The 25,738-nt window shown below is 40.2% G+C and overlaps 1 protein-coding gene across 1 annotated transcript in view; it reads right to left on the reverse strand.

Annotated features, from left to right (window-relative positions):
- MINDY3 (MINDY lysine 48 deubiquitinase 3) overlaps nt 1–9,764 on the reverse strand; it is a 65,375-nt gene extending 55,611 nt beyond the window's left edge. The window contains exon 1 of the mRNA XM_049777798.1: nt 9,476–9,764. Within this exon, the coding sequence (XP_049633755.1) occupies nt 9,476–9,569 (94 nt within the window). The 5' untranslated portion in view covers nt 9,570–9,764. The remainder of the gene's footprint in view (nt 1–9,475) is intronic.
- Between the last annotated feature and the right edge of the window lie 15,974 nt (nt 9,765–25,738).

Consider the following 25,738-nt stretch of genomic DNA (forward strand, 5'->3'; position numbering starts at 1 on the left):
TAAACAACCCGTCACATAGCAAGAATTAAAAGGAAATGACAGAAAGAAAACCTAACTGCAGCCATTTGGAAAAAGCTACACACTGCATGAATCTAACGCGTGACAATCTGGAACAGTAACAACTATGGGGAGAAAATAAGGGCAGTGGGCACAGGGGGCAAGGGTCGTTGAGTAGGCAGAGCATATGGGATACTGGGGATTTGAACTCAGGTGGGTCGTGTATAAGGCAAATGCTCTACCTGCTTGTATTATTGCTCTGACCAGATTTTTCCTGTTTTAAATTTATTTTAATTTTTTATTAATATATTTAAGCACCATGATTACAAACATGTTTGTAGTTGGGTTTCGGCCATAAAGTACACCCCCCTTCACCAGTGCAACCTTCCCACCACCAATGCCCCCATCTCCCTCCTCTCTCACCACCTGCCTGTCTTTGAGACAGGCATTCTATTTCTCTCACTAACACTGTTGTGATAGTTGTTATTTCTCTAACTGTGCTCACCCATCTTTGTGGTAAGCTTCATATCATGGGCTGGTCCTTTCAAACCTCATCTCTATTGTCGCTGGGTATTACCATTAGTGTCTTTTATTTTTCTTAAGTCCACAGATGAGTGAGACTATTCTGTGTTTCTCTTTCTCCTTCTGACTCATTTCACTCAGCCTAATAGTTTCCATGTTCATCCATGTATAGGAAGATTTCATGACTTCATTTTTCCTCACAGTCGCATAATATGTCACTGTGTACATGTATCACAGTTTCTTTAGTATCTGGGTTGTTTCCACATTCTGGCTGATTTTTCCTTTTCTTATCTCCTAAAATTTCTTTTGGATGCTCATGTGCCTCAGGTCTCACAGCATTAGAAGGAAAGATCTCTTCATTCTACCCCTTCTCCTGGGTAACTCATCTGCTTCTGGAATTTACATTTGGGTATCACTCCACTGTGGGCAAGGTGAGAACTGCAGACAGACAGGGTCCGTGCTGAAGCTACTGGTCTCATGCCCTCTTTAGAACCCAAGCAGTTCTTATAGGCTCCTAAATGTCTGTGTAATTCTGTCTCATACCATTCTGCCAGAGACAAGCTACTAACTTTTTCTCTGAAAAACTTCCCCTTATCCCTGTTGGCCTGATGTTTCAAAAGAAGGATATCTGATACCTCTTTCTTCACTGCTTTGGGGATCATATCCTACAGTGTTCAAAGCTTACGCCTGATTCTATATTCAGGGATCACTCCTGGTGGTGCTCAGGGCTTATTCAGGGTGCTGGGATCAAACCCGGGTTAGCTATGTGCAAGGCAAGTGCCCTCCCCACTGTCCTATCACTCCAGCCCTATCTCTCCATCCTTTGTCTACCTGGTTCCAGTTAGCCCATCTCTACCTCCCACCTAGACTACTACTGTTCAGCATTTCCTGGTGAATCTATCCATTTCTACACGTTCCCGCCAATCCCCTCTCATGTTCTCTCTTGAATACGTATCTTGCTTGTTTCTGTTTCTTTGTTTACTTATTTCCATTCTGGAAAAGCTGTGCTCTCTCTGGAACACACATTTTTCCTCCTCTCCTCTTACATCTAAGAAGTTTAGTTCAACAAAAACTACCTTAAAAAAAATAAAAGCCGAAAAAAAAAAACCACCGTGGAAAAGAGATTTAAACAAGAAATCAGCCTACTTAATACAATTCTAAGGCTTCTTGCCACAATGAGAATAAAACTCAAATACCTTTCTATGTCCCAAATCTATGCTTAACTTATTTTGGGGGGAGAGGGTATACCCAGCGGCACTCAGGGGTTACTCCTGGCTGAGCTCAGAAATTGATTCTGGCAGGCTCAGGGGACTATATGGGATGCTGGGGATTGAACTAGGGTCTGTCCCAGGTTGGCCACGTGCAAGGCAAACGGATGCTGAAGTGCGGTAAAAGCATCTGAAGAGCACTGGTGTGAGAGACATGGGATGTGTGTGATCAGTCTGTCCTAGTGTTCCTCCAGGATCTCCCTGAGACGATCCTAAGGGATCTTACCCGGGACTTCAGTATTTGCTGTTTATGCTGAAGGAAATGCTCTTTCCCCACTCTCACTGACCAGGATCCTTTTCCTCCTTGATTTACTTACAATACTAGCCCTTCACAGATATCCTGACAAACCTAAGTAGAACCTTGGATCTTCCCTCAGCATAAAGTCTAATTATAATCGATTACTGCTCATTCAGATCCTGCTCATATAGATTCTAATTGCCAGTTCTTCTGACCAAAGTTACTACTCAGTAAACGATCTCTGAATGCCTGGGAGGGAAGAGAATGAAGTTTATCTTAAGCTGCCAAATTCAGCTTCAATTTGCTTGCTGACCAACTGATGACATTCAGGAAAGGTAGGCAATTACCTCGTCAGGGGAGGAAGGAAGAGCAGAGGGAGCAAGATGGAGGCAGTTAATGTGAGTGGAATTGGGGGAGAAAGATAACAAAGCCGAACAAATTATAATTATGCAGACTTGTGTACTTGGTGCAAGTACTTAGCCTGATACTTCCAGGGAAATATGTGATAGTATTTTTACCCAGTAAATAAAATTAAAGTTTTGGAACCATAATTAAAAAGTCAGAAAACTTCTGCCAACCACTGTGCACTTGACAGCTTCTGACTACTTGAGATGTTTCAGATGAGAGGGGCCGTCAGAGTAGAAATGTGACTTCTAATATCATGGAAGAATTGCTATGCACCAGAAGCCCAGTAACTCCTGAATGAACAATGTATGAGGTGACACATGAAGGCATGGGTAAAAGAGACACGGTAAAAGAGATACCCTGAAAGGAGACTATTCTAGATTCAGAGTACAGAGTTCACTGTGTTCTTTGGTTTCTGATTCCAAACTGCAAAGAATCTCCCATTGAAACCACAGCTTGCTTTCTTCACCTTAGCCTTTGGTATGGCAGCAAAGAAATCCCACGGGAGAGGCAGAAGCCACAAAAATATCTCTGAAATAACCAATTACACCTGTTTTTCCGTACACATATCCAAAGCAACTCCACACAATTTTAAAACTCACCAACATTTGCTTATGGTATGATTGAATATATGAATTAATAATGAATAAAGGCTACCAAAGGCAAAAAATGAACATAGTCAGCAAAATGAAAATTAAATATGTTATCCTAAGCATCTTGAACACTCTTGTACTCTTCCCTCTCACATCTCTCTCGAAATTTTTTCAATAACACTATTTTGCTTAGCCAAAATAAAGGTATTTGATCTGAAAATAAGACATTGTGAAGTAGACTTCTTTTACATAAGGTTTTTCTTGATGTTAACAACTAAGATAGTTATTTTTCTTGTCAGGTAAAGTTTTCATATTCAAAATTCTAAAAGGAGTAAACATTAAAAAGTGGTTCTTTTTTTGGTTAAATCTAAAATGAACTAGCTAATGCATTCGATCCTAAAGGTAGCATTTTTGTATTAGACCCCACATAATTCTACAGCCCTAGAAGTCCTTGGTTTTATAGTTTATAATTACTTTAACCTGAATCATGAACCTTCTCACAATCTTAGCCTTATATCATGCCATTTACATAATCTCTATAATTCCAGCCTCTAGGTTAACATAAGATCACAGAAAAACTCTGACATTTCCTGGGGGAGAAGTGAAAAAACAATTGGATGAGTCGAGTATCTGGGCCCTACTACCCCCATTTGTAAAATGAGGATAACTGTATATCTAATCTCTTCAGGGTTGTTAGATGGATTCAACAAACCTCCAAAAATTAATAAGTTAAAAAAATTAGGAAATTTAAAAGTCTGTGACTTTTAAAATATTGTGACACTTTAAATAAATAATATTCAAAGTACAAATTAACCATATATAGTAGGCAAGCAGAGTGTAAGGAGCTTGCCTTGCACAGGGCTGACACTGGTTCAGTTCTTGGCATCCCATAAGGTTCTCTGCAGAAGTAATTACTGAGTGCAGAGTCAGGAGTAACTCTGAGCATTGTCAGATGTAGCCCCCAAACAAAACAAAAACAAACAAAAAATACCTCATAGACTTAAAACTCTGAATGAATGGAGCTGGAGAGATTCAGTATAGCAGAGAGGGTGACTGCCTTGAACATAGTGGAACCAGGTTTGATCCCTGGCACCCCACATGGTCTCATCAGCCTCGCTTAGTTGATCCACAAATAAGCCCTGAAGACTGTGGCCACATGTGTCCCCAAAACAAACCAATCACAAAAATCTGAGTATATTCAGTGAGTTACGATCTAGAGAGGTTAGAGAATGGAAAATTCATGTAAGAGAAATAAAAGTCTTCCATCCACAACAAATTGTCTGGAATGATTATCACCCATAGTAATAATTTGTTAATTAGGAAGAAAAATTTAATCAGGGGTCAGAGCGGGGGCGCTAGAGGTTAGGGGTCTGCCTTGCAAGCGCTAGCCTAGGAAGAACCGAGGTTATATACCTCGGTGTCCCATATGGTCCCCCCAAGCCAGGAGTGATTTCTGAGTGCATAGCTAGGAGTAACCCCTGAGCATCACTGGGTGTGGCCCAAAAAAAAAAATTAATCGTACTGATGCAATATTCATTTATCTCAGTAAAATGTTAATCACATTACAATAAGCATCTAAGCACACTTTCAAACTCTAATTCAAATGTATTAATATACTTCATACTTGGACTCCTCTCTTATTATTTGTTAAATCACCTTTAAAAAACATATTTAACACAATTGTGAACAGAATGTAACACTATAGGTCTGAAACTCAATCATGATTATCTTTTGTTGTTTTTGGGCCACACAAACCAAACCCCAAACATAAAAACCTGTGATATGGGGTCAATGATGTGGCACAAGAAACAGTTCTTCTATGTGTGAGGATCTGAGTTTTGACATAGGCACTTTTTGGCCCCCTGAGTAGAAGCACTGGGAATGCCCCCCACAACTAACGAGCTAAAACAAAAAAAAACCTTGTGATATCAGGTTGTTCCAAAGCATCCTTTGATCACTTATTTCATTCAGAACCAAAATCAGCTGTGAAAGTCCTATTACCTCAGTTAGTCCTCTCCCTCCCTACATCCTCACCCCCTCAGAAGCTGAATCAAGCGCTCCGTTCCAGGCTGTATTAATTGTTTATAAGGCCATGCCCTCTGCCAGGCCCAACTCTTGTATGGCTGCAAAGGTCATTCAGCAATTGCAAGTGTCTACTCAACCCTGAACATAGGCCTCTCCAGATCAGCCCCTCGTCTAGCTCCCTATTTCACCTTCTAACCAGCATATACACCGGTACTGGTTGGGTATATTTTTGGTCTTTCCTCCCATTTTACCAAGCATAAACTGCAAGGATCTGGGCCACTGTTTAAAAGTTTGTGGGAGGCAGAGAAAGAAGATTAAATCCTTGTACATGAGCCAAGGATGTAATTATCACATACTTTTTGTTTGGGAGGATGAGGAGGTAGGAGTGGAAAATAAATTTCCAGTTTAAGACTAGAACAGCATTGGGGGATCAGCATGATAGTGCAGCGCATAAGGCACTTGCTTTGCATGCAGTGAATCCAAGTTTACCCCCTGGCACCTCATCTGTCTCTTGGCCCCCAAGCCCCAAAAAGAGTGATTCCTGAGTGCACAGCCAGGGTGCAAGTCCTGACACAGTCAGGTGTGGCCCAGAAAACAAAAAGTAATGAAAAGAACTTTTAGTCTTTGAACTACTTGACTTATTGTGAAAAACTGACAGAAATTGACCAGAGCTAGAATAAGAGTGAAGACATGGACCTGCATGCAGCTGACCTCAATTCGATCCCCAGTGTCCCCCGGTAAAAAAGTCCATGAGGCCTTGAACACCACTGAAGTGGAAAAGGCAATTCCCAACCAGCACGACCAAGCTTACTGACACACCCCAGCCCTCACAGTGCACTGACAGACATGGGGCAGAGATGGGCCTAAGGACCCTAAGCACTGTGTGGGTCCCTCCCCACAAAACACCCCTCGCCTCCAATCCTACATTTAAAAAAATAATTTGCAGAAAGTCATCAAAAAATAGCCAAAAAAGTGCCTAAGCTTAATTCCTACCATATAACTGCTTAAAATATTATCTAAAATTTCCAAATTAAAAAAAAAACAAAACAGAATTTGGGGCTGGACAGATAGTATAGTAGGTAGGGCACCTGCCTTGCACACAACTGACATGGATTTGGAGCACAGCCAGGTGTGATAATTGAGCACAGAGCCAGGAGTAGCCCCTTAGCATTGCCAGGTGTAACCCGAACGCAAAAACTAGAAAAAGCTGAACTATGTGCTACATCAATTTCTGTGACATGCAGTTCTGACAGATTAAATAATCCAACATGACCACTCGTACAACTTTATCTATGGGCATGATTTTAAGAACATCAAACATTTTGGGCCCAAAGAGATAGCACAGTGGTGTTTGCCTTGCAAGCAGCCGATCCAGGACCTAAGGAGGTTGGTTCGAATCCCGGTGTCCCATATGGTCCCCTGTGCCTTCCAGGAGCTATTTCTGAGCATACAGCCAGGAGTAACCCCTGAGCACTGCCGGGTGTGGCCCAAAAACCAAAAACCAAAAAAAAAAAGAACATCAAACATTTAGAAACTTTCATCCCCAAATATTTCATTTGTCTAATTTGCTTGCATGCTATTAAAGAGATGACAGCTGTCAATTCAGAGCATAGTAAAGATACAGAACTCAAGCCAGAGTTGAGTCGTTCTTACCTCCCTAAAGCCAACAGACAAGTGCTGTAAAGCTGGATTGCACCTCCTCCTGTCTGCCCCAGGGCCTGCCATGACAAACTCCTTTGAAAATGTGACCTTACTACAGACAACATGTACTACAGTAAAACCAGTAATGGCATTCCACGCACTGACCCAGAGCTGAACACTTAAAAACACAGATCAGGCTGCCTTAAGATCATCACCAACCTGAGGCCTGGAAGAACAACATATCCACACTCTTTAACTATACTTGCTGAAAAGCAGTAGCAGAAGAAAGACCCTTTATTTTGACTTAGTACTGATGAAATGGATTTTGCTGATGACCTTCTGAATGGCTCAAAGGTGGCAGGGCATTCCCATATATCATCATTCAGGTCTACTTGAAATACTTCTCCGTTAAATAAAGGATAATTTCTGTCAATGGGCAGGCCCAGTCAGAGTCGTCTTTGGCTTGGCTCACAATGAGACATTCAATGATAGCAAACTACTATTTGCTGAGTGATTGTAATTCAGCTATTGTGCTATTAAATAGCTAAATGTCTTTAGGTGTCTTTAAATCTCACTGCAACTAGATAGGGTTGACACTATTCAGGTGTTTATAGAGAAATGTCGAACTAATATTTCGAAAAGGTTTCATTAAGGCATAAAACTTGAACCTAGAACCCAAGTAACTACCTATTTCAAAGCCAACTCTTGGCCTTTCTGAAATTCTTTAAATATTCATCACACTAATAATGAAGTGAACCTCAACATTACCTTATTTCACACTGTAAATGCTTAATTAGCATCAAATAATTTCAAGGAAGTAAATTAAAAAAAAATCACCACAAACTTGTATCATTCAGGGCTCTTTACAATTAGAATAAATAAGTCAAGGTACTAAGTAAGCTTTCAAATCCACAAATGCAGGTGTCCAAGATTTCTGGGGGATATGAGTGAACTGACAAATCTGTAAAAGGCTGAACTAACTACACGCTGAGTTTAGAAATACAAAAGAACAAAAACAGCTGAATCAAAAGTTTGGAGAACCAGAATTCTCCATGTGTGTAACTTTGCTGGGGTCCCTTAAACCTTCACCAACTCAAATGGTAACTTAAATAAACTAAGTCCCTGTTTGAAATGCATCACAGTTCTAATTTTATCAGCTCCTAAAGAGAAACAAAACTGGCAGGCAGAAAGGCATTTACTTTCACCCTGAACTTTTTTGTTTCAAAACAAATATATATATTCTGAAATGGAGAACGCAATTTCCTCTGCTAAACCTTCCACCGGCCCATCCTTCGAATAGGTCTTTTCTTAATGATAGTACTAGCTGTTTTTCATTGGTCTGCAGGCTTTTCTATGGCACTAACTGGCTTCTCAACTTCGAAGGCTGCCTTTGATGTCACTTGAACCTCACCCTTATCTGTCATTCACCTCCCAGTTATGTGTCAGTTGTTTGTCAAACCAAAACCGAAGAATGTGTGCAGGTGGGGGGGGGGGGCACACATTAGAGATGGAAGATACCCCGGGGACAGCTCCTAGTTCAGGGCACACACTGTGAAATACATGCTCGATTTGGATGCTGTTAGCAAAGTTCAGCTCAATCTTTGTGTAACCCAAAGACTTGGCCAGCCTGGTCTGGAAAACCCAAAGATTTGGCCAGAATGGATCTTGGTAACCCAAAGATTTAGCCAGCCTGGCTCTGGATAACCCAAAGATTTAGCCAGCCTGGCTCTGGGTAGCCCAAAGATTGAACCGGCCTGGATGTGGCTAATGCCAAGACTTAGCCTGGATCTGGGTAACCCAAAGATTTAGCCAGTATGGATCTGAGTAACCCCAAAATTCAGCCAGCCCGACTCTGGGTAGCCCAAAGATTGAACCGGCCTGTTTGGCTAACGCCTAGACTTAGCCCGGATCTGGGCAACCCAATTAGCCAATCTGGATCTGAGTAAACCCCGAATTTAGCCAGCCTGACTCTGGGTAGCCCAAAAACTTAAACAGCCTGGAATCTGGCCAACGCCAAGACTTTACTAGCCTGGATCTGAATAAGCCAAAGAGCGAGGGTCCCAGTCACAGTCCCAGTCCCAGTCCTGGCAGACGATGCCAGCGAGACGCCCACTGCTTGGCCGAGTCCTCTCCGTCGTTTGCAAACTAGGGTGCAGCGAGGGGGGGAGGAGCTGGGCTTTTGAAAACCTCGCTATCTCTCCAACTCCAGGCCAAATGAAAAACTCAAAGTGCAAAAGCTCCTTTATGAGAGTGGAGGAGATGGAAAATGGGGGTGGGGGTGTCCAGGGGCTGGGAGTTAGGAGGGGAGATATTTTGCTGAAAAAGTGCCCCAGTGGGGGATGGGGATGGTGGAGGGCCCAGCAGGGTAGTTAGTGCCCAGTCAGGTTGGAAATTTGCCACCCAAGCTCCACCCTCTTCCCCAAAAGCCGGGTACACAGCCCAGAGGGGCAGAGAGGCGCCTGGGGGTGGTGTGTGTGTGTGTGTGTGTGTGTGTGTGTGTGTGTGTGTGTGTGTGTCTTGGGGGACAAGCTTGGCCGTCCTCTTGGGCAGCACCTCAAACCCAAGTGTCTGGGGTGGTGTGTGTGTGTGTTTTCGGGGACCAGCTTGGGCCGCCTTCCTGGGCAGCACCCCAATGTGTGTGTGTGTGTGTGTGTGTGTCCTGGGGGACCAGCTTGGGCCTCCCTCCTGGGCAGCACCCCAATCCCCGGGGGGCTGGGTGTGGGGGAGAGGCTGGAGCAGCCGCAGTCCGGCCCAGCTCTCCCGAGGCACGGCCGGGCCCCGGCTACCTTGCGTCCAGCGGCAGAAGATGGTGTCGGACAGGCCCGGGCTGCTCTGGGTGCCCCACACCAGCTCCATCAGCTCCTGGGTCAGTTCGGACATGATGGGGGACCGGCGAGCGGGTCTCGGCGACGTCCACGACCACCAGCGCTGCCCCGGAACATGGAGAAGGGGGCGGCTTCGGAGACGGGAGTTACGGGGCGACGACAGGCGACGGCCTTGGGCGGGACGGGGGAGACGCGAGGTGGAGACCGCGGCTACTTGCAGCCACCGCGCCTGTCTGACAGTCAGGTCCGAGTTTCCCGTACCGGAAGTGACGCAGGGCCACTTCCGGCGCCACCTGCTCCTCGCTCCCGCCCCGGATGCTCCCGCGGTCCAATCCGTGTTGAGACTTCTCGCCGGAAGCGGAAGTGAGGGAACCGGAAAAAGCCTCCAAAAGGTGCTGGAGGGTTCCCGGGCTTTTTTTTTTTTTTTTTTCTTTTTCTTTTTAGCCCTAGTTTTACCTGTCTCTGTTCCCTTGTCATTCATTGCTGGCTTGATCTTCTCAGACCAGGATTAGGGATGTGACTCTTCTCTTTCCCCTGTTCTCGTACTTGAGGCAGGAAAAAAATTTTTTCTTATATAATATATATTACAAATTATATATTATTATATATTATATACCTTTATTTAAATACCATGATTACAAGCATATTTGTAGTTGGGTTTCAGTCATAAACAGGATAAAGAATAAAAGAATAAAGAAATAATAAAATAAAGAATAAGGGATAAGGAATTCTTAAGTTTTTGCCAAGGCAGGTTTTATTTCCTTAATTGTTCATTCCAACATAGCATCCAAGGCCCCATATTAGGTGCCAACCCCCTGTGTAACCTCCAAATAGGCGTTAGAGTATTTCTTCTCTTCAGGATCACCTACCTCCTCCTCTCTCTGCTGGCTATTCCAAATGATAGGTTCCGTGGCTAAAGCCTTTGAGCCCATTAAATCACCCATTGTTTCAAAATTTTTATGTGGGCCAGGCTATATTACAATCCTTAAGGGATGGTTGAGGCTCACCTGGGAAATGCCCAAGACTGTAGGGATCTGCTGAGAGCTTGCAACCTCCGTGCCTTGGTGCATCACGTCAAGTCAAACTATTAAAAATGTTGCAAAGAGTGTTGTAAGATGCTTTAGAAATGTGTCTCCTAAGTGTAGCATAGTATTTAAAATCTGATTATAGGAAAAAAATCAAAGCAAACTTGCAATAGTTTGAAGGCAACACCTGCACTCAAGTCCAGGTTTCGATCATTAGTTAGTATATTTTCATGAAAACTTTATTTATCCTTAAATAAAATCAAACAAAAATCCAAAACCATAAAACCCTTTGGCTGAACTTTGAGTTCCTTAAAACAAAGGGACAAAAATCTGATCAGTTCATTCCAGGTGACAATAAATTGCAAAGTAATTTATACCCTGTTGCTGGCCTAAGAAGCCTTTGTAGTAGTTCAAAAGAATTGTTCACAATGATAACTACTTTCAGAGTCTTTCTCCTGATTTTTATTCCCTTGGAGTATACTTGACCCTATTTTCACAAACCAAGTGGTATCCATTTGTCAAGGGATAGTGTAAATATCACTCTGTAGTAAAACTTTCTAATTATTGCAATCTAAATAATTTGAACTTCTCAATTTTCAGAGTATATTATTTAGGACTTCTTTATGATAACTACTATAATTCTGTGTTAATAAAAATTTTGCTTTCTTCTTGTAACATAGACTTGGAAGCCAAGGACCTGTTTTACTAAGAGCACCAAGTTTGGGCACTGGATGTTGTTGGCACTAAATAAATAACAGTAAAGGAAATAAAATCTGCCTCTACTAAAACTTAAGAATTTGTTATCTTGCCACATGCTGGGAACCAGGGGAAATAGAATTGTATGGTCACTGATCATGGTCTAATAATATAAAGCAATGTAATAGTAATTTGCATAATTACTGCACTTCTTGAAAGAATATGTGTTCACAGAGAGCCTAGTGATGGACCCCCAAGATATATCTGTTGGTCATATTTATTTTCTTTTTCTTAACATATATGGATGAATTATAAATTGGATACACTATAATTATGAAGAAAAAACTATGTTTCCCAATGGTTTTTTTTTTTATTATTATTATTTAAGGGCACACATGATGGTAAATCAGGGCTTAATTCTGGCTCTGTGTTAATGGATTGCTCCTGGTGGGGCTTGGAGGACCATATGTAGTGCTGGGAATTGAACCTGGTTGGCTTCATGCAAAGCAATCATCTATTACTTTAATATCTACCTAGATTGCAAATTTAATTTTTAATGAGATATTTCTTAAACAGAAGCTTCTCTATGTTTCTAGATACGGTGAACTGGTAATACCTTGGATAGATGTTGACATGTATGTCCTTTACCTACTGAAGTTGAATTTCCTTTTTGCAGTTTAAATTTTGTTAATTAACAGAACATATTTTAACAAGGAATATGTTATTACTGTAAAAATGATTGTTATTGCTTAAATAGCTACAGGAGAATTAGTGTTATTTTTAAATGTTCATTTAAATTGTTCTTACTCAGTAATTATCTATAAAAATAATAAATATTGAAAGCAGCCAGGTTTGTTGCATCTATATACAACATAAAATAATAAAGTCAAATTTATTTTAATGAGTTGAAAATTATGAATATTTCTATGAAGTATTTATATTGCCCAAGTTTTACATATTTCCCCTCAGGATCATCTTTTGTTTTAATTAAACAGCTGTGTGCTATGATTGCATAGATTGATTAATTTTCAGTCCTAAAAGAGAGCTCTATAACATCAGGTAGTTTATGCTCCTATATACGTTGTCTTAGTGATACTTCTTTTAAGATAAAATAAAGGTAATTTCATAAAACTGGACTAGGATCCTATTATTATTAATTCCTTGAACACCTAATTTTAAGTGAATAGATTTACAAGTAGCATTGTGAATATTTAAGAAGTACAGAGTGTTAATTTGATACATTTTGTATTCGACCTCTAGTTTTTCCTGCCATTGCAATGATATTTTTCTTCTTGAATATTAGCAGAACATATCGTTATCTAAAGTCATACATGTTAGAATGACTATGGCCAGGAAAACAAGAAATATATGGTGGGGATGAGGTGTTTTAAAGGAGAACTCTTTGCTGCACTGTTGGCAGGAATATAAATTAATACAACTAGTATGAAAAGACAATATGGAGATTCTTTTTTTTTTTTTTTTTTGGTTTTTAGGTCTCACCCGGCTGTGCTCAGGGGTTACTCCTGGCTCCATGCTCAGAAATTGCTCCTGGCAAGCACGGGGGACCATATGGGACGCCGGGATTCGAACCGATGACCTTCTGCATGAAAGGCAAATGCCTTACCTCCATGCTATCTCTCCGGCCCCATTATATGGAGATTCTTTTAAAAAATAATAAAGCTGAGGCCAGAGTGGTGGTGCAAGTGGTAGAGTGTTTGCCTTGCATGCACTAACCTAGGACGGACTGTGGTTCAAACCCCTGGTGTCCCATATGGACGTGTTTTCTAGGAGTGATTTCTGAGCACAGAGGCAGAAGTAACCCTGAGCATGACCGGGTGTGGCTACCCAAAAATAATAATGATAAAGCTTGATCAAGGGATTGGAGAAATAGTTCAACAGATTGAGCACATGCTTGCATTCAGGAGGCCCAAGTTTAATCTCCAGTACTGCATGTTCCCCAGACATTTCCTGGAACAACCCACATAAACAGAGTCAGGAGTAGTCTCTAAGCACCACCAGTCTGGGTTCCCATATAAATGAACAAGTAAGACAGATTTATAATCTGATCCAGCAATCCTAGTTCTGAGTATAAACCCAAATGAAGAGAGCAATAGCACAGTGGAGACGGTGCTTGCCTTTCATGTGGCTGGATTGGGTTTGGTCCCTGGCATACTGAATGGTCCCCTGAGCACCATCAGGAGTAATCCTTGAGTGAAGAGCATTTTTGTGTGTGCCCCACGAAAAATAAATGAACAACAAATCCCACAGAAACCCAAAGGAAATAACAGCAGGATTTAGATCAGTTATATATACTCCCATGGTTAAGGCAGCATTTTTCTCAATATCTCAGATATGGAAGCAATCTAAATGCTCATTCACAGATAAATAGATTTTTAACAAAATGCAATGGATGATCTGGAACAATAGTACAGTAGATAGTTTGATTCTCAGTGTGCCACATACAGTACCTCAGCCCTACAAGGAGTAACCCCTGATCACAGAGCCAGGAATGAGTCTAGCTGAGTTTCCAAAACAAAAGTTGCAATGGAATGTTATTCAGTTATGAGAAATAAGAATATCTTGCCATATACAACTTGACCTTGATCAGATTTAGCTAGAAGAGATAAATTAGAGAAAGATGAGAACTGTGCTAAGACAATGTGTGTGATCTTAAGAGTCAAACTTGTAACAACATCAACAAAACAAAACACTTGGGGAGAAAAATAATTGATGATGCTCTTTGACAAACTTTACTATAACACAGCTACAGAATTGCTCATGATCAACACAAATTCTAGTTATTTTCCTGTCTTTCCCCTAAGAATAAAGGTGGTTTGGGGAACAAACATATGTAAAGAGAACAGATAGGAAACATTTTTTGCTTCTCATTTCAATCAGAACAGATGACCAAAATCTTAATGACTTTAACAACATAATTTGTTTTCATTTTTTGGGGGGGTGCTCATGACTTATTTCTGGCTCTATGCTCAGGGTGGGACTCTGGAAACCATAAGTGATGCTGGGGATCAAACCTATGTTGGTCATGTGCAAGGCAAGTCCCCTATTCTCTGTACTATTGCTCTGACCTCACAGAATAATTATCATGTCTTTGGTCAGAATTATGAGGGGTCTCACAAGGTTAAAACCAAAGCCTTGTTAGAGCTTTGAGTGTTTTCCCTGCCTTTTTAGCTGCTAAACTGCCTACATTCCTTTGTTTATCACCATCTTCTCTGGTCCTTAAAGTTAGAGTTAGTTAAATTCTTATACAGTGAACATCCTCTGTTCTCTTGCTTCTCTCTCATTAAGGATTTGTATGATAACACTGAACCTATCCAGCTAGTATGCCCTAAAGTTACTTTCAGGTCAGCTGCAAGACATTTTTATTTAACCTGAAATCTTGGTTCCCCTTTCACATAGTCCCTCCAGATTCTAATCAAAGTTTCTGGAGATTAGGAGAACATCTTTGGAGGAGGGTGTTTTCTCTCTCATAGGAAAACTGGAAAAGGGATAAGAAAAGAACTACCTGTGTCTCTCTACATCTGTCACTTTTTTTTGATTTGTGGACCACACCCAGTAATACCCAAGGCTTACTCATATCTCTGCACTCAGAAATTACTGTTGATAATGCTCAGGGGGCCATACAGGATGTGGAGATGCAACCTAGGTTGGCTACATGCAAGGTATGTACTATACTATTATTACTCCTACTCCTGGAAAGAACTATCTCTTGGGCACAAGTAGCTGAAGATATTCCTCAAGCATTTAGTACTTAAAGTCTCTCCTATGTGCATTAGTCATTAAATAATAACTTCTTTGGTGTGTCTACAATGTGTAGACACTGTTATTTGTGTGAATGGGCATCTAGGAACTAAAAAACATAGACCATTATCTTTTTGATGTTGATCACATCAAGAGACAAGCAAAACTCACAACCTATTGTATTGAATACTGTGGGGGGACAATTCAGGAGAAAAGGAGACTGTTTTTGGTTAGGCAAGGATGCCCACTCTAAATAGGGCACCTACACGAGTCGTGACAGCTTGTTAGCAAAGACATAGAAGGGGGAAGCCAAGATAGATGATAAGAGAAAAATTCAGGCCGAGGTAAAGAGCTCAAGGACAAACAGAGATCGCTAAGTTGGTTAGTGGTACAGATGCAAGAAACGAGGTTGGAGATAAGTATGGAACTTGTCTTCATTCCATGCTGTAATTTTACCACATGTTCCAGTTAGGGGGGAATCCAGTAACATTCTTCTCTCTCATGAAAACATTCTGAGCCCCATGGGATCTACAATGTTATGTGGAGCAAAGGGATAGCGTTGCTTTATCATCTCATGCTAGGTTCCACTCAACATTTCCATGTCATGTGGCAGAGGTGGCAGCAGATGTGAGGATGAGATGTACTGTGTCAGAACCATAAAGTCAGGGGCTCAGGCATCTGCTTCCTTCCTCTTAGCTGTGAGGAAATGGTGTAGTCATTTGCTCTTTGTTTTTGGAAAGAAGCTGGGACTGCCTCACACACTGGGCTCCCAAATTCTTCACTATTTTGTGAGACCTCCCCACAGCTATTGTGACCCACCTCTCACTCTCTGTAGACTGCAGTGTAGTTAATGATCAGGCCCCTGTTTTATGCTATTACAAATGGCTACAAATTAAAAGAATAATTGGTTATGCAGCAATAGATCTTTCGTGCCAATGTGGGACTTGCTTTGAGCTTGTGCAATGTTTGGAGGTGGAAGGCCCTTGTGAGAAATGTTAGCAGAAGTGTCACTGACAGCAGAGTTTGGCTGTGGAAGTCGTAATAGTTTCCAGGGTCTAAGTAGTGATGGCTAATAGACAAATGAGAAAAAGACTATTGGAGACAGCAGAAGATGCCCCCCCCCCCCCCCCCCGTGACATGCAGTAGCAGCTAAGTAGCATGTTTCTCTGTGAAATAGAGTGACACTACTTAGAAGGCTTCTATACACTGTGGAATGTGTCAGTTGGCTTTCTATATACCCTGGATGGATAAATAAATTAGATGCACATATTGGAATACTGTAAAATTCTAAGAAAATATCAAATCTCATAATCTGTTATAAAGTAGATGGAAATGAAGCATATTATATCAAGAAAAATAAGTCAAAGGGCAAAGGACAAATACCAGATGATGTCATTCATCTGTATGATTATAGAGAGATGAAACAAGGGACTAGATAGTATCAAATTATAACCAACCTTTGAGCTTGCATTTCAATATACATATCACCAAGCCATGAGGGTAGTGATGGGGGACAGAAGTGGACTAGAGGTGACATAGAGATAGTATGAGAGGGTTCTGGGTACTTTGATGTGGATGAAGATGCAGTAACTTTGCCCTTCAATACCATAAATGTTAACATTATTGTGACAATTTTACCTGAACTTAAAATAAAACATATATAAACAAGGAAAGGAGTCACGGAAAAATTAAATACAGGGGAAAATTAGGAGAAAATGGTTTAAAGATGAAGTGAAGAGCATCAAAAAAGGATAAATCTTTTTAAAATGTCAAAGAAAAAACTTCTAAAGATATGTGGGGAACCATGGATTCCCCTACTTGAAGCAGGAATATTCCTAACATATGCTGTACTTTCCCAGCCTCAAATAGAAGTATGGTAAGAATAGACATATTTTGAAGATATATTCAATATGGTTATTGTCTAATGGATTAAATGCTTCTCAGAACACTCATGAAGTTTTAAAAATTATTCTAAAAGTAGCATCAATTAAAATGAAAGTAAAAAAAATAATAAAAGTGAAAAAATGGGGTCAGGAAAAAAGTTCAAAGGGCTTGGAACATAGGCTTTACATGAACTGTGCCCCGTGTTCAGTCTCTGGCACTGTATGCCCCTCCCTTAGCACTGCTGGCCACAGCAATGGGGGCTTATTGCTCTGTTGAGTGGAACAACTTTGCATCACTAGGCTAAGCATGAAACCATCAGGCCTTCACAGCCAGGAAAAGAATTATGGGAACATTCCTCTGGTCCCCTGAGAAATGCTTGGTAGCACCCCTCCCTTCAAAAAATGAGATGTGGGACCCTCAAAATTATATAGGAAGAAGGAAAAATCTGTTATGGTACAGAAAGAATGCATAAGAAGGCAGACTCTAGATCCCAAAGCCAAAGAAAAAGAGAGCTAGTCCCAAGACTTAAGGTCCTAATCAAGAAACCATCAAGGTCAACTGTGGGATCCAGACTCCAAATTAGTAACCAAATTATATATATATATATATATATATATATATTTTTTTTTGGTTCTTGGGTCACACCTGGCAGTGTTCAGGGGTTATTCCTGGCTTTATTATTTATTTATTTATTATTTATTTTTATTTTATTTATTTATTATTTATTTATTATTCCTGGATTTCAGAAATCGCTCTTGGCAGGCATGGGGGACCATATGGGATGCCGGGATTTAAACCACCATCTTTCTGCATGCAAGGCAAAGGCACCACCTCCATGCTATCTCTCCGGCCCCACCAAATTATACTTGTCTCTGGATAGTATCATCCCTTTGAGGGATCCTTTTTCATAATGCTGAACTGGAGTGAGTTAGTTGCACTATAGAAGAAATAGAAAGCAAATATCAACACTAGGTCACTAACAAATCACAGCTTCTGCCTTGTGTCTTGGGTATCCAATTTATGAGAGTCCAGCCGCATTTTGTGAGGATACATAAGCTGCTTGTAGATAAGGCACATAGAAAAAAAATGAGGACAAGGTACCCCTGCCATTGATAGATGGGATCCACTTCATAAATATCAAATTCTGACCCAAGCATGAATTCAACTTTCTTTGAAATTATGTCACTCTCACAAATAAATTCTTCTCTGGCTGTCATTATTATTTGTTTTTTTCTCTTCACTGCAGGAAAGGAATGCTTTTATCAAAAGATGCCAGAGGCAGGAGAGATAACCCAATGGGATGAGCACATAAGTTTGGTTTTATCGTTGATGCCATGTGGTTCCCCCAAGCACCATCTGGAGCAAGTGATCCCTGAGCACTGAGTTAGAATTATCAAGGGGAAATTTCTGAATCTCATAATTTGCATTGGATTGATTAATAAACGTTATTTTATTTCCTTTCTATGATGGTATTTCCATGGCAGAGATCTCCCTCAGAAGCAGGTGGGACAGAAGCAGGCAGTGAAGAGGAGAGAGCTGAAGACTAACCAGCATCTCAGAGGCAAAGGCTTATTGCCTTTCTTCTACCAAAGATGCTTCAGACCAATGAGTAACAAGCATGTCCTGAATAGGATGGAACCTGGTTAATTCAACAGTGATCAACCTTTGCAATCCCATTTTAGTTTGCAGAGCTCCAATTTGGTCCAGATAATCTTTTTTTTTTTTTAATAGAAAAGATCGGTTTTAACTGCCATTTTTTTTTCTGGTGCTTGGGACTGGGAACAATGACTAATTTGATGAAGAGATTCTGAGACAACATTCTTTTTTTTGGGGGGGGGGGGGAAATCACACCCAGCAACGCTCAGGAGTTACTCCTGGCTCTATGCTCAGAAATCGCTCCTGGCAGGCTTGGGGGACCATATGGGATGCTGGGATTCGAACCACCGTTTTTCTGCATGCAAGGCAAATGCCCTATCTCCAGGCTATCTCTCCAGTCCCATGAGACAACTTTTATATGGGCACCCTGACATTTTATTAAATCCTTTAATAGCATTGATACTTAGCAAAGAAGTAGAGGATTTTTCCTTCAAAATGGACAATGAGATAAAATGCCCGTCATTTTATCACTAACATCATTTTCATCCAGTGTAATAAATGACCTCCTATTAAATAGGCAAGAGAAAAAAAAAGAGAGGAGGAATATGGTAGAATAAAAGCAATCATTATTCATAGAAATCCCATGTTTTGCTGCTCCAATGATACTTTATTAGATGATGGCTTTTGTGTTTGTCTGCCTTTAGTGATCTAGACTTTTCTTTCCACCGTTTTCTGGGCTTTCTTCTGACACTTGCCCATCTTTGGACACAAACTGGAGCCCCTTTAACAGGCCGAGGCTCTCATAAAGAAATATGAAAGAAAACTGCTTAATGATTGCCCCTAGAATACCCTAAACTACCTCCACTCTATTGGCTAAAACTCAGAAACCAGATGGAATGGCACAGCCAGAAAAAGAATGTTCTGCCATCAGCAGGCACAAAACAGATAGGAAAATTGTTTCCATGGCTTGCAATTTTCTGCTTTGAATTTTGTCCCCATCGGTTGACCTGCTTTTTCTTAGTGACCTTCTCTAGTAACTATATAGAAGTGTTTGACTCAGAGTCAACCTTAAATGCTGCACGGAGGACCAGAGGCAGCTGAAAGAACTAAGCCTCAACACCTTGGTCCAATTAGCATCCTGGGTACCAGCAGGCTTCTGTGTAGGCAGGATGCCACAGGTGCTGATGGATAAGTGACCTTTGCCCTCAGCTTTCAAAGCTGCTTTCTGTAGCATCCAAGAACAATCTTCCCTGAAATAAAAGTCTCCGTGTGCAGAAGGCTGGTTCATATTAGCACTGTCTTAAGCAGTTTGCCGAGTCCCAAGATGGTTTCTATTTCTTTAATGTCCTAAGGATTCAACGATTCAGTTTAGTGAGTTTAGAGACCCTGAAACCATGCTGGCTCATGCTAAGTGCCACGGAAATGTTTGTTAAATAAAAACAAAACTCTTGAATAAGGCGAGAGTTGTTTTCTCTCGTCCCTTAAAGATAACACTCGACTGTTGACTGCTGCATATTATTTTTGAGAAGTCTTACCTAACTGCCCTTTCATTTTCAGAAAACTGATTGGTCTGTTTGTGCATCTCAGAAGTGCATCTCTGAGCATTTCTCTATCTTTTGGTTTATGTCATTTCATTGGATTATCTATGGTACAGCTCATTTTTATTTATCCCACTTGATATTATGCATCTCAGCCTAGAGATTTGAGTCTTTTCTCAGTGGAGGAAACATGGTAAGCACCCATCTTTTAAATCATTTCAATCATGTTCTGAGTCTTGAATAGACAAATTGCGAGTCTAATTATTGCATCTTCCTTACCTTAACTTGTTTTTCTTATGTTCCAATTTTTGCAGTCTTACATATGTGGACTAATATAATCTATTGCTTCTCTGCTTATTTCTGACTTTCTATTTTTTAAGCCAAGCATTACATTTAAAATCTCAATTATTATTCTATTTTTAAGCCAAGCATTACATTTAAAATATCAATTATTATTCATTTTTTCTCCTCTTGCTGTGCCAGGGGTTAAACCCAGAACCTTACAGAAGACAAACACTTGACCATGAAGCCACATCCTGGACCCCACTGATTGTATTTTTAAATGTATAAAATCAAAATATTTTTATTGTCGTGCAGGTTTGTTTTCTATTCATTTACAACAAAATGTTTCCTTGTCAGTTTTATGATTTCGCTTTCATAAATGCTAGGGATTGAGCTTGGGTCTTACACAACACAAATCATGGGCTTTATTGCTGAGTCACATCCCTGGACAGTTTTATGATTTCTGATCGTGAGTTTAATTTCAATGAAGCTTTATTGGTAGGAAACTTGAATAGCTGTACCATCTAGATCAAATAATAATCTTTCCAAGAAATTTTGAATTTGCTTCATCTAAGTATGCAAGGCCTCAGTCAAAACATTTCTAGATCAGATTAGAGAAATTGGAATTTCAGCCTAAGTAGGAAAACTCCCTTTTTAATAATTTTCATAGTTGACATTTATATATTAAAATGACAAGAAGAGAGACAAGGTTCCCTTTCCTTGTTCTGAGTCTGTAGCAATATTTTCACTCCATTTCACGTTTTTCCCATTAAAGGTAAAATGTAAAGAGGTAAAAGTCTGTTTCAGTGAGTGGCATAACAGACTAGAATTATTGTTTCTGACTGCTCTCTTTATACCCTATGAAAGCAATATAATCACTTCCCTCCAGGACTGCTTGACAATATTAAGCCCATCTTTAGTTTTTAACATCTCCTCTTTCAGGAGGTGGGTTCTGCATCAAACCTAGGAGTGTTCAGAGGATACTCATGGCTCTATGTTTAGGAGTGACCCCTGGTGGTGCTCAAGGGATCATGTAAGGTGTTGGAGAAGGAATCGGCCTATAGCAAACAAGCAAGTGCCTAAAACTTGTACCATCTAGATTGATAGGCCCATGCATTGGGGTTCTTTAATTCAGTTTGGCTTACAAAAATTAACTATACTTAATGCAAGAATTAGTATGCATTTGAGAGTTTTTTTCTTGTAATAAAAATTTTTAGTTATTTTATTTACTTAGGGTTCTCCATAGCAGTTTTCAAGGGTTTGCAGGGTATTCTCAGAGATATATAGCCTATTGGTTCAGTGCTAGGACCAAGATGTGGTACTATCCAGACCCTGTGGTGCAGAAGTTGTTTTTAAATGTGCTCACTGAGGAACTGGAGTAATATCACTCAGTTATTGTGGCCAATCATGCTGGGTTCAATTCCCAGCATCTTCATATAATTTCCTGATTTCTGCCAGGAGTGATTCTTGAGTCTAGAGCCAAAAGTAACCCCTGAACACTACTGGGTGTGTCCCCAACAAACGAAGAAATATGCTCACTGAATCAAACACAATTGTAGAAAATGAAATCTACATGTTCCCCAATGTCTTAAGCAGATCCCTCATGCTCATTCAATGTGAATATGTGCACGAGAAAAATTATACCTCTGTTGTACAATTTACATTTTAATATATGTAAAACAACTGGCCGTTGGGGGACTATTTTAGCATTTTTAAGAAGTGCTTAATCCTTCAAGAAATACAATGCCACTGCAAATGATTTTCCAAAGTCAAGCAATTTATTAGTGTAATCAAATCAACACTCATTTAACCATCACACTGACAAATGTCATCTAATCAGTGGTCATTGACCCATGTTCTGGGTTGAAAGTTCCAGTGAATATGTAATGTAAGGCTGGTCTGGGATTTTCATTCTATCATTTCATCAACAGGGGGTGCCAAGGTATTACAGCTGGAATTTTGTGTGAGGAGAAATTCATTGTGGAGTGGTTGCTCCTATAAACATCTTACCTCTCTAGGAGGCTTCTTTTGTTACTTTCAGACTCTAAGTAACAATGGTTTTAGAATTTCTTTTGAAAGAATTGTAGAACTAAATTCATATTCTGCACAAAAAAAAATGGCCTGGATTCTTTTTGGGAACTATTATACTTCAAGAAACTGCAAGCTGTATCTACATGTCTGCTAGTTCTACAAAGCATTCTCCAGCCACAAATAATGCTTATGATAAAAAGTGATAACCACAGAACCCACATCCATTTTCATATTTTAGATCATTTTATATTCTCCTCTGAATGTCTACAGTTTAAAAATGTCTGCTTTGTATTAGCAAACACACACCTCCCAAACCCCCCAAATGCCCCTCCCGTCTTTAATACCAAATAAAGTAAGACAATACCCAAAGCCTGTGGGTCTTTATTTTCTTTTACACATGCTATTAAATATAGCCTCAGTCACAGCCCTGCCAGGAGAGCTCTTTGGAGTTAAGTGTTCCCAGAAATAACACCGCGGGCTCCCTTTTATGGGGCTAGTGCTCATGCAGGGTCAGCAATGGGTAATCTTGCAAGCTCTGGCACACAGAGGGGGACTCAGGATCACTCTGGGCTCTATCCTGTTCCCAGTTCTGTCTTGAATTCACTGTGTAAACTGGCCCAACTCCTTACTCCAGGGTGGTTGTCAAAGTCACAGCAGGACCAGGGAAGGGGGTGATAATAAGTTGGAATAAGTCACTGACACATTTGTTGGCAGCTTCTTGTGATTCTTTTGCATGATTTTGGAAACAGCTAGATCTTCAAAGCTAATTAGTTCTGCACTGTTGGTTTAGATGAAAAAAAAAAATAATTGCAAACGATACAGTTCCTTAACAATACTGAAAATGCAGGCAACACAAACAGTGAGACAGGAAACCAAGAGCTTCAGAGTCATTTGCATCCATTAGGTAAACAGGTCAGCAGATGTCCAATTCTAAGTTCAAAGTAGACCAGAGCATATTCCCTTGGGAGTAAAGTCCCTGTTTAATGATACACGGGACATATTTTATCCATAAATGGAGATATTTAGAATCATTTATCAAACTTCTTTGCTGACATTGAAAAGGATAATGTAATAAAAAAACAAACAAAAAATTGCTCACCTGAAGAGTTGGGATGAGAAATATCAGGCAGTGGGGAAAGAACCAACGAGCAAAAAGACCCCAAGGAGAACTAGCTTGGAATAAATATTTTATAAAACCATAGTTTATATCATTGATGAGTGATGAGTAAATGAAGAACAGAGTAAGAAGATGGACAGGCCAGAGCGAGTAAGAGCGCTCACACTTATTGCAAAGGACTTGTTTTTCATCGAAAGCGCCACTCTGAGGGTGAGATACAATGCACTGCTTGAGGGCCATTGCTGGAAGTGTTTGGAGAGGTTATGTAGTGCCAGAGATGGGACCTGAAACTCCCAAGTAAAGCATACATTAGCTCTTTGAGCTAATTCTTTATAGTTTTTAAATGAAGGCATCCTTTGATTTTTCTTGAGATATGTGTTCCTTATTCTTAGAAAATATGCTTTCTTTCATAGCAGTGCCTTTTACAATAACTAGAATATGGAAAAAAATCCAGATGCCCAACAACAGATGTGTGGCTAAAGAAACTGTGGTACATCTACACAATGCAATGCTATGCAGTTGTTAAAAATGAAGTCACAAAATTTGCCTATACATGGACGGATAGGAAGACTATTGTACTGAGTAAAATAAGTCAGAGGAAGAGAGATAACATAGAATTGTCTCACTCACTTGTGGTATTTAAGAAAAATAAAAGACAGTTTAGTAATAATACCTAGAGACAATAAATATGAGGGCCAGAAAGACCAGGTCAAGATAGGAAGCTTATCACAAAGAGTGTTAAGTGCAGTTAGAGAAATAACCACACTAACAACAACCATGACAATGATAGAGAGAGAAAATTACAACACCTGTCTGGAAGACAGGCAGGGGATGGGGGAGGAGGGAAATGGGGACATTGGTGGTGGGAAAGTTGCACTGGTAAAGGGGGTTGTGCATTTTATGGCTGCAACCTAATTACAAACATGTTTGTAACCATGGTGCTTAAATAAAGAAATTATTATCACCAAAAAAAAAAAAGAAAGAAAAAAGAAAAAGAAAATATGATTTCTGATATTGAGATAAGTCTTTTGTTTTGGATTTTTGGCCACACCCAGTGACGTAACCCAGGGGTTACTCCTAGCTATGTACTCAAAAATCGCTCCTGGCTTGGGGGGCCATATGGGAGGCCAGGGTATCGTTGGGGGAATCGTCGGGGGATCGCCACTGTCTGCCTAGGCTAGCATGCACAAGGCAGATGCCTTACACCCTGCACCACTGCTCTGGCCCCTGAGGTAAGTCTTTGAATTCTTTTCTGCACACTTTCTGAGAATTATTTTTTTACATATTACATGTAGCATATAATATATAATAACACATTTATATAATGTAAAGACTTGGGAATCTTGAAAATTAATGAATACATAAAAGGCCTGGATTTCTGGCCTTAGAGAATTTTGTTTTGTTTTGTTCTTTGTTTCATTGTTTGGATTTTTTTTTTTTTTGGCAAATGTGACTGTGCTCAGAATGTGTAGGAAGGATTTATCCCCTATATTCTCCAAGGTAAAAACATTCATGATAAAGATCATCCTATAATAAAATCAAAATTTAAAATAAGATGCCCACAGGTCCACAGCAGAAAATCAAACCTCAACTATGAAAAGGGACAAAGATGTAAAATAATATGCTAATGCAATGGGTCAGATTCTCCTGTTTAATGATTCTTTTTTTTTGTTTTTTTTTTGTTTTTTGTTTTTTGTTTTTTGTTTTTGGGTCACACCCGGCGGTGCTCAGGGGTTACTTCTGGCTGTCTGCTCAGAAATAGCTCCTGGCAGGCACGGGGAACCATATGGGACACCGGGATTCGAATCAACCACCTTTGGTCCTGGATCGGCTGCTTGCAAGGCAAACGCTGCTATGCTATCTCTCCGGGCCCCTGTTTAATGATTCTTACAAACAAATGTGGAACAACCATATGCCTTTACACAAGCAAGTAAAGCAAAGCAAAATATAAAAGTAATGAAGAAAGAATTAAAATGATCAATATGTGAGTAAATAATTTCCTTTTAGGATGATCAAAGGAATTACAAAGGTACTTATCTCCTTGCCCAATAAAAACATATTAAGTATATTATTTTCCATGAACACAGAGCATAATCTGTCAGGACTATGATCAATCAACATTTATTTTTATTTTTATTTTTTTTTCAATCAACATTTGTCAAAAGTATCCTCTCATATGTGCTAGTACAAATTTATCATAAAGGGGCCGGGAAGGTGGCGCTAGAGGTAAGGTGTCTGCCTTGCAAGCACTAGCGTAGGATGGACTGCAGTTCGATCCCCCGGCGTCCCATATGGT

This window comes from Suncus etruscus, chromosome 7 (genome assembly GCF_024139225.1).
Source record: "Suncus etruscus isolate mSunEtr1 chromosome 7, mSunEtr1.pri.cur, whole genome shotgun sequence".
In the NCBI taxonomy this organism is placed as follows: Eukaryota; Metazoa; Chordata; class Mammalia; order Eulipotyphla; family Soricidae; genus Suncus; species Suncus etruscus.